General features: G+C 43.3%; 1 protein-coding gene across 3 annotated transcripts; it reads left to right on the forward strand.

Annotated features, from left to right (window-relative positions):
* On the forward strand, positions 1 to 8,286 carry LOC129839844 (uncharacterized). Of its 3 annotated transcripts, none has more exons than XM_055907514.1 (9): positions 1 to 306; positions 436 to 466; positions 637 to 1,755; positions 1,936 to 1,977; positions 2,123 to 2,223; positions 6,396 to 6,457; positions 6,584 to 6,750; positions 7,032 to 7,187; positions 7,525 to 8,286. In XM_055907514.1, the coding sequence occupies exons 1-9, from the start codon at positions 220 to 222 to the stop codon at positions 7,965 to 7,967; spliced, it is 2,208 nt and encodes a 735-aa protein (XP_055763489.1). In that variant the 5' UTR covers positions 1 to 219; the 3' UTR covers positions 7,968 to 8,286. The 3 variants fall into 3 exon arrangements, with proteins under 3 accessions (XP_055763489.1, XP_055763490.1, XP_055763488.1); XM_055907515.1 differs by having other exon boundaries at positions 637 to 1,860; positions 7,032 to 7,219; positions 7,525 to 7,669; XM_055907513.1 differs by having other exon boundaries at positions 2 to 306; positions 637 to 1,860.
* The last annotated feature ends 1,124 nt before the right edge of the window (positions 8,287 to 9,410 follow it).

The following is a 9,410-nucleotide window of genomic DNA, read 5'->3' on the forward strand; positions in this document are numbered from 1 at the left end:
TAGCAGTGACATCTAGTGGATACAACCCATATAGACCAGAAGCACACGAATATCAAGGCGTGCTAATTAGCTAATTTGCAATATATTTCACCTGTTTACGTCCACTTTTGGCAGAAACGGAAAGAAACACCACATGAAAGAATTGACAATAGCTGGGACAGTGTAGGAAGTGGACTTGCTTGCCAAATACTGGAAAAGTAAACACAGCGTGACACTAAAATGCCACGAAATCATTCAAAGTTACTATTTGTACGTGCACTACTACTTGCCTATGGTTTATTTACTGCGAACTGCGACCTGTCCTGGGTAAGTTGATGACTGTCTTCCTTCTATAAGCATTTTCCCTACGTCTAGCTCGAGATTGTAGGTACATTTCATCATGTTGACTAACATTAGTGGTTTAATGCTACCTCAACGTTTTTATTGCGTCCTTAGGTAAATAGGAATGACGCTTACAACCCTCCGGGTAAGACAAATATTTATTATGTAGCCTTTCGGCCCTGTACTATGCTCTTTGTTGAATTCTTTCAAAATTGTGTGTGTGTGTGAGAGGATCTGCATGTGTGTGTCTTGTTTAGCCCTATAACTCTGACATCATTGGATTGTCCTCCACACTCTCTGTCCACCTCTTCTCAGATGACCGCCATGGTAATGAGGGCAATGCCTTCTTTGCACTGCGGAGCTGCCACCAGGTGATGCGCGGCAAGAGTGGCGAGTTCTTCTCCCCGGACTACCTGTGCTCCTACCCACCGCTCTGGTGTAACTGGACCATCCAGGTAGACCCTGGTAAACGTGTGCTCCTCCACCTAGAGGACTTCACCCAGTCAGACGCATGCAGCGGGAAGCTGGACCAGATCCACCTGGATGAGCCCCTGGGGGTTGCAGGGGGTCACAGGATCCTGGAGAAGTGTTGGCGTGAGGCCAAGTACAGGTCCCTCTCCAACATCCTCCATGTGGTTCAGCTGATCAGAGGCAAACCCAGTCCACCCCACAGGGGCTTCCATGGGCGTTACGAGGCGTTCGTACCGCCAGTCACGTACAATGGTTATGGCGATGCCACTGAAGAAGACAGGAAGCTGATGACTGAACCAAAAGCGCCACAACTGGAACACTTTCCCTCTCTGAGAAGTTTCACCAAGTTTCTCCCCATGAAGGGGGGTGAACCTACGGAGGCCATTTTACTGGAGCGCCCCACCCCGCCAGCTCAGACCAACCCGGCGATGGTGTTTGACTATTTCGACCAACTCACTTCCTCCTCTGCGTCCAATGAGCTTCCATCATGGGAAGCAGAGGAGCCAATGGTCAGAGAGGGGCCCTTCAAGTTTGATCCTTTTCAGAGAGCGGAAGAAGATTGGAACAGAGGAATCTCAGAGGGGACTGAAGCAGATGAGAGCCACTTGACAAAGGAAGACTGGGGAGTGGGTAACTTGAGTGGGGTTGTGGTGGACCATGAATCCCATCTGCCCTTGACTCCCACTCCCCCCATAGTGTTCACTCGTCAGGGTACATCATGGTCAGGGAGTGGTGCCACACAGACCCACACAGCACACCCTGGAAGTGACACCTCCTCACACCAGCCCCCTTTCTCGAATCCCAAACCCTCGCTACGCACTCCATCTGCTATGCGAAGGAACGTGGATGCCCAAACTACAAAGACCATCCCTCCTACCGAGTCAAACATTGTGTCACCCACAACAGATGTGGATGACCAAGGTGAGGAGTCTGGCAATAAGGAATTGCTGAAAATGACCATGGGTGAGTCTCCAGCATCCAGTGCCACTCATACACCCACTGAGACCCAGGATTTCTTTGACCATCTCCCAGACATGGTTGAACCGTTCTTCGACAGCAGACAATATAGTAGGTAGTCAGCCATTTCATTTGCATCCTTTGTTGTCTGGTTTATGAAAACTGTCTTGCATGTTTACTTTGCAGAGAAAGTCAGAAATCACACCGAAGTACCACACTTACCAGAAGGTGAGTTACTTTTTTATTTAAAAAATACATATTTTTAATATAGTTCAAAGGCTATAACAAAAGTTGCAAGTCACTCGCCTTTGTACAATAGTTATAGAGCTGTGAATGAGTATTAAAGGAGATGCCCACTTTCTGTATTTCTCAGACCACCTATTTGAGGTGGCTGTTGAAGTCAACTTCCTCGTGGCGCCAGAGGAGAATTGGGACTACCTTGTGAGATCACTGTTGATCTCAGTGAAGTCTCTGGTGAGTTCCCACAGTAGAGGTGTCATAATACCCATAAAACCTAGCAGTCAAACAAGGAAATGGTTCCAATTGTTTTTCCACCACTTATTTTTCCTATTGGGGATTTTAGAAATGCTTAAAATAAGGGCTGTGTTTCGTGTTCTTTTTTTGGCGTGACGTTTTGATATTTTTGTGGGGGTTAATACATGGGTATACAGTGCCTTCGGAAAGTATTCAGACCCCTTGACTTGTTCCACATTTTGATAAATTACAGCCTTATTCTAAAATGTAATGTTTTTATCTCGTCAATCTACAGACGATAGCGCATAATGACAAAGCAAAAACAGGTTATTGCTTTGCCTTTCCAAATCATGTCCAATCAATTGAATGTACCACAGGTAGACTCCAAGTTGTAGAAACACATCAGGGATGATCAATGGAAACATGATGCATCTGAGCTTAATTTCGAGTCTCATAGCAAAGGGTCTGAATACTTATATAAATAAGGTATTTCTGTGGAATTAAAAAATAACTTGCAAAAATGTCTAAACCTGTTTTCATTTTGTCATTCTGGGGTATTGTGTGTAGACTGCTGAGGATTTTTATTTATTACATTTTAGAGTTTGGCTGTACTGTAACAAAATGTGGACAAAGTCAAGGGGTCTGGATATTTTCCGACGGTATATTGATATGTCACCTTGTCCTAGAGATTTACACATATATCAAAACGTCACGCTGGCGTGATGTTTTGATATACGTGTAAATCTCTAGGACAAGGTGACTTTTATCAATAAGCCTAATGTCCCCTATGGGGAAAATGAATGGTGGGATAACGAATGGAAACCTTTCCCTGTTTGACAACTAGGCTTTATGGGATTTAGACTGGTATTCTAATAACTTTCTTCATAAATGGATGTCGTCTTACAGTGCCATTAAAGTATTCATACTCCTTGGCTTATTCCACATTTCGTTGTTGCAGGGATTTAAGTTGACATTTTTCCTCGCCCATCTACACCCAATACCCCATAATGACAAAGTGAAGACATGTTTTTAGAAATGTTTTCTGATTTATTGAAAATGCAATACAAAAATCTAAGTTGCATAAGTATTCCCACACCTGAGTCAATATTTTGTAGAAGCACCTTTGGCAGCAATTACAGCTGAGTCTTTCTGGGTAAGTCTCTAAGAGCTTACCCTTTCCACACCTGGACTGTGCAGCATTTGCCCATTTTATTATTTTCAAAGTTCTTAAAGCTGTCAAATTGGTTGTTGATCAATACTAGACTACCATTTTCAGGTCTTGCCATAGATTTTCATTACCTGTCTTTTTGGTAAACAATTCCAGTGTAGATTTGGACTTGTGTTTTAGGTTATTGTCCTGCTGAAAGGTGAATTCCTCTCCCAGTGTCTGGAAAAGACTGAACTAGGCTTTCCTCTAGGATTTTGCTTTTTTTATCCTGGAAAAACTCCCCTTAACAATTACAAATGTTCTTTTAACATTATGCAGCCACCACTATGCTTGAAAATATGGAAAGTGGTACTCGGTACTGTGTTGTCGAATTTGCCCCAAACACAACTTTGTATTCAGGACAAAAAGTAAATTGCTTCTTCAAAATTGCAGTATTACTTTAGTGCCTTGTTGCAAATAGGATGTATGTTTTGGAATCTTTTTTATTCTGTACAGGCTTCCTTTTCACTCTGTCAGTTAGTATTGCGGAGTAACTATACCGAAGAAAAATATAAATGTAAGGTGTTGGTCCCATGTTTCACAAGCTGAAATAAAAGATCCCAGAAATGTTCCATACAATAATATTTCATCTCAAATGTTGTGCACAAATTTGTTTACATCCCTGTTAGTGAGCATTTCTCCTTTGCCAAGATAATCCAGCCACCTGACATCTGTGGCGTCTCAAGAAGCTGATTAAAAAGCATGCTCATTACACAGGTGCACCTTGTGCTGGGGACAATAAAATGACACTAATATGTGCAGTTGTCACACAGCACAATTATCACAGGTCTCATGTTTTGAGGCAGAGTGCAATTGGTATGCTGACTGCAGGAATGTCCACCAGAGCTATTGCCAGGGAATTTAATGTTAATTTCTCTACCATAAGCTTCCAAGTTGTTTTAGAGAATTTGGCAGTACGCCCAGCAGGCCTCACAACTGCAGACCACGTCTAACCACGCCAGCTCAGCACCTCCACATCCAGCTTCTTCACCTGCGGGATCGTCTGAGACCAGCCATCTGGACAGCGGATGAAACTGTGGGTTTGTACAACCAAAGTTTCTGACAGTTTGTGCAGTTATTTTATCTCCGGGAAGCTGTTGCGTGCTCGTTTCCTCACCAGGGTCTTGACCTGACCTAAGTTTGGGGTCATAACCGGATTTAGTAGGTAAATGCTCACCTTCAATGGCCACTGACACGCTGAAGAAGTTTGCTCTTCACGGATTAATCTTAGTTTCAACTGTACTGGGCAGATGTCCGACAGCGCATATGGCGTTGTGTGGGTGAGCGGTTTGCTAATGTGAACAGAGTGCCCCATTGTGGGGCTAGGATATTGTCAGGCATAAGCTACGGAAAACAAACACAATTGCTTTTTATCAATGGCAATTTGAATGCACCGAGATTGACTTGATTTTGATGCCCGTTGTTGTGCCATTCATCCGCCGCCTCATGTTTCAGCATGATAATGCACTGCCCCATGTTACAAGTATCTGTACACAGTTCCTGGAAGCTGAAAATGCCCCAGGTCTTCCATGACCTGCATACTCACCAGACATGTCACCCATTGAGCCTGTTTGGGATGCTCTGGATCGATGTAAGATGGCGTGTTCCAGATCCCCTAGCGACTTCGCACAGCCATTTGAAGAGGAGTGGGACAACATTCCACAGGCCACAATCAACAGCCTGATCAACTCTATGTGAAGGAGATGTTGCGCTGCATGAGGCAAATGGTGGTCACACCAGATACTGACTGGTTTTCTGATCCACTCCCCTACCTTTTCTTTTTAAGATATGTGACCAACAGATGCATATCTGTGTTCCCGGTCATGTTAAATCCATATAGTAGGGCCTAATGAATTTATTTCAATTGACTGATTTCCATATGAACTGTAACACAGTAAAATCTTTTGAAATGGTTGTGTTTTATATTTTTGGTCAATGTACAATGATTCGTCCTCAGTATCCTCCTATCACAGCCATTAAACTTTAACTGTTTTAAAGTCACCATTGGCCTCATGGTGAAATCCCTGAGGGGGTTCCTTCCTCTCTGGCAACTGAGTTAGGAAGGACGCCTGTGTCTTTTTAGTGACTGGGTGTATTGATACACCATCCAAAGTGTAATTAGTTACCTCACCATGCTCAAAGCGCAGTGGCAGATTTAGGTATAGGCGACATGGAAAGCTGCCGTGAAAATCGTAATGGTGACATTTGCGCGATCGGTTTTCTCCCGCTCATTTGCGCGTTACGTCAATGATATGTCACCGTGTGGGACTGTGTCAATTAACATTTTCGGAGTGGGCGCCCCGATTCTAGTTTGTGAGCTAGGCAGGTTACTTCCTACTCAGAAGTACGAGATGCGGGGGTAGGTTGACCTCAGGTCTTCCCACTGGAAGCCCGAGGGAGCGGGGGAATCTATCAAATAGGTGCGCATTTAGTTTCTTGTTTGAAGTGCAATAGTGTAATCAGCACGTTGTCTTTATAAGTGTTATTCTATTTGTGTGATAGGATTTGTGCAATTTTAGTTGTGTTAGCAATAGGGTAATAGTGTAATTATTCGGTTTTCTTTATTTGTATTTATACATTTGTTTTTGTCTATCTACTTTTGATATTTGAGTCTTATTTTTGTATATATTTTTATATCGTTTTAAATGTTATGATTATTTATTTGTGATGGTCCAAATGTCAGAATAAAAAATATTTGGTGTGTGTGTATATATATATATACATATTTTTTTTTTTTTTACCCATCTATAGTATGTGCCCTTTGTGGAAAAACAAACACATTCCACTTATGGTTTTGTGTGTGTGTAGGCCAGTGATGACAAAAATCTCTGTTTAATCCCTTTTAAACTAAGGCTGTAACAAATCAATGTGTAAAAAGACTGTATATGGCTTTTGGTCATTATTTACCATGGTTGGACTGGTGCATTTGTGATTTGGAGCTGCAATTATTCATTTTGTTTTTCAGATTAATGAGCAGTTGGAAATTATCCACATACCCAAAACCCTATCCTCCAAAAGAATAAAAAGGTAGGTTTGCTACATTTTGTAACCAAGAGCTCCAAATGTCTTTCTTGACTGCAAACAAGTGCTTGTTGTATTTTTACTGTAGAAAATAGTTGATGGATTAAATGCCTTTTTTTGTTGTATCAACAGGTTGAGTGCAGGAGTGCTTTACATCCTCTGGCTGTATATTGGGGGTGGGCCAGAAGGGGTGAATGTTCACACGACCCTGCACCTGGCCCTGCAGGAGCTGTTAGAGAGGGTGGTTAGCCCCAGGGGCAGCTCAACACAGGGTGTCATCGTCTCTGTATCCACCTCTGGTAGGTCTCAAAGTTTCCTCAAAAAAAATATACATCTGTAGCTTCTTTTGCACTGTACTCTGCTCTTTACTAATGGCACTAAAGGTTACTGCAGAGGTTTAATAAGATATTGTGTTGTATAGCCTGCAATTGGGTGTCCTGAATTTCATTGTCTTGGGGCTCAACGAGGTGAAAAAATGTATTTGTTTGACTTTAAATAATTGATTTTAAGGCATTTATTTTCATATTTAATCACTCCATTAATCAACCTTACTTTTGCACCCTGTGTGTGTGCCTCTCAGATGTGAATGAGTGTGTGACCCAGCTGGTGCTGTGTGACATCAACGCAGAGTGTGTGAACCGCTTTGGTTCCTATGCATGCCGATGCCACTCCGGGTTCGAGGACATGTCTAGGCTGGGCTCAGGAGGAACCATTTGCGTGGACACCAAGGCCGCTGGTATGGACCGCCACAATGAGTCGACGATTACGGTAGATCAGCATAGTCCTGAGCAGCAGCACTGTAACACTGGTACCTCGTAGAATTATTGTTCTCTGAAGTTTAACGAAAACACAGTATGACATTGGTTAGTTCAAAATCAGTGGCACTGAAGTTGACAAGTTAGACCACCCTAACATTCCTGATTTTTAACCCTTGAAAATGGGTTTGTTAGGTAACCCTAACAGAATGTGTAACCCTAACAGAATGTTAAACATAAAGTTGCATGGTTATGAAGGTGACTTTGCACAAAGTCAATTGTGTACATCTAATCCTTGCCTAACCTTTGACCTTCCAGCCGGAACGGTCCCGCTGGACCGTTCCGGCTGTACTTCGGAACGGTCCAGCGGGATGATCAAAGGCATCTACGTGGTGTGCTTCCTGTTCAGCTTCCTCATCCTGCTGCTCCTCTGTACCGTGGGCGTGCTGTACCACCGCCACCACCGGGGGGCCATCCTGGTCCACTGTCGGCGCAGCAGCCTCGGGAGCATCCCCCCTCCTGACTACAAAAACAGTTCCATTCGCACCAACTCAGAGCTGCCCCCACCCATACGGCGCCCCAAGGAGGGCTGGGCTCGGGGCTGGGCTCGCCCCAAGGAGGGCTGGGCTTGGGCTCGCCCCAAGGAGGGCTGGGCTCGCCCCAAGGAGGGCTGCCCCTCGGTGGACCTGCCCTTGCTGCGCTTCAGCCCCCTGCTGCCTCTTGATGGGTACATGGAGCCAGGGGAGGGTGTCAAGCTTTGAAGAGAAGATCGCTTTGTGGTTGTCCTGAATGTGCAATGAAAACATTGAGACTCTATTCTGGGCAGGTTGACTTCACTGTTTCATGAGTTCATTCTTTGCCTTTCCTCTCATGATGAAATAACTTATTACTGTAGTATGACATTATCGTTGTGTGTAGTTTGGATGTGCTATATGATGTATTCTTTGGATCATTGTTTCTAGTATATTTCAGTAATTGTCATTTTTCCATGATTGGGAAGATTATCTATGCTCTCCACACAAGGGGATTCATTGCATATTTCCTCCCAAAACAGCTTCACTTCGATTAAATAAATGTTAACTTGGCTCTACATTCCTTTAATCTTTTTTTATATTGAAACGCGAAAGTACCATTTCTTTGACAAAGTACGCTACGTTGTTTCATATGCAGCAGTTGGACTACAGGCATATAAAAAAATAAACGTAATTTCTTTACTGGTGAGTGGACAAGGCTACAGAAAGCAGACCATAATAAATAAATAACCCATGTCGCAGCGCACCTGTGCACTGATGAAAGGCACCGCGCTATTACGCCATGTCGTGCTTTTCCCACAAGGTGGCAGCGCGTGATAGGAAGTGTCTGGGGGTGGGAAAAACTCCTTTTGTGACTGGGTTAAATACAAAGTTTGTTTTCCCTCGGTGGTTCTTGAACATGTTTTCAAAAACAAGGGTATTCTGAAAACGTTAAACAAATACAGGAGCAAAGGCAAGCAAGCCCCCACCGTCGGAGAATAGACGATGAAACGGTAAGAAGGAGCCATTGTGCCTCTGAAAAATGATGAAATTCTACACGCCCGCGCACCTAATCTGTGGCTCGAGCTCAGAAATGTTAATCCCCAGTCTGTAAGAAAAAAAATGTAGTGGTAGATTGTGTTTTTGTCGTTTGAAATGGCACGGTGTCAAACTGTACCCTTTCATTTGTTACATTGCCAAAATGCTATTCAAGGAAATTGCATAATGTTAAAGGTCGCTGACTGAATTTCATTAGGCTATAGATTTACCTGCTCTGCTCAGAGGCCTAACCAGGTAAACGAGACAAATTATTCATATTTCAGAAATGACATAGCATACTGCCTGTAGGGGTATTTCAAATTGTGTAGCTAGGCCTACTCAAATTCCTTGCATGATTCACCTATGTCCAGAGTAAATAAATAAAAAAGAGGCTTACCTTTCACTCAAAAGTGCTTTGATTCTAATTGGGAGTGTAAAGCAATGCCACATGCCTGGCTGAGAAGTTTGACATTCTCCTTTACTCATGATATCACTGCCCTAATAAAGACAAACCAATTAATACTATACGGCTGATAAGAGAAAAGTGCTCTTTTGAAGGAAACAAATCCCATATGCATTTGAATGGTAGAGAAGCTAACTCAAGTTACGGGTGGGCAGACAGGTCCCTATCTGAATTGTTGCTATTGGATGAGG

Source organism: Salvelinus fontinalis, chromosome 40 (genome assembly GCF_029448725.1).
Source record: "Salvelinus fontinalis isolate EN_2023a chromosome 40, ASM2944872v1, whole genome shotgun sequence".
NCBI classification, from domain to species: domain Eukaryota; kingdom Metazoa; phylum Chordata; class Actinopteri; order Salmoniformes; family Salmonidae; genus Salvelinus; species Salvelinus fontinalis.

Excerpts from the sequence above, each read along its gene's own strand:
- LOC129839844 (XM_055907513.1), top strand. The coding sequence starts at position 220 with ATGCCACGAAATCATTCAAAGTTACTATTTGTACGTGCACTACTACTT. Across the intron at positions 307-435 it reads CGAACTGCGACCTGTCCTGG|GTAAATAGGAATGACGCTTA; the intron begins GTAAGTTGATGA and ends TTGCGTCCTTAG. Across the intron at positions 1,861-1,935 it reads CTTCGACAGCAGACAATATA|AGAAAGTCAGAAATCACACC; the intron begins GTAGGTAGTCAG and ends TTTACTTTGCAG.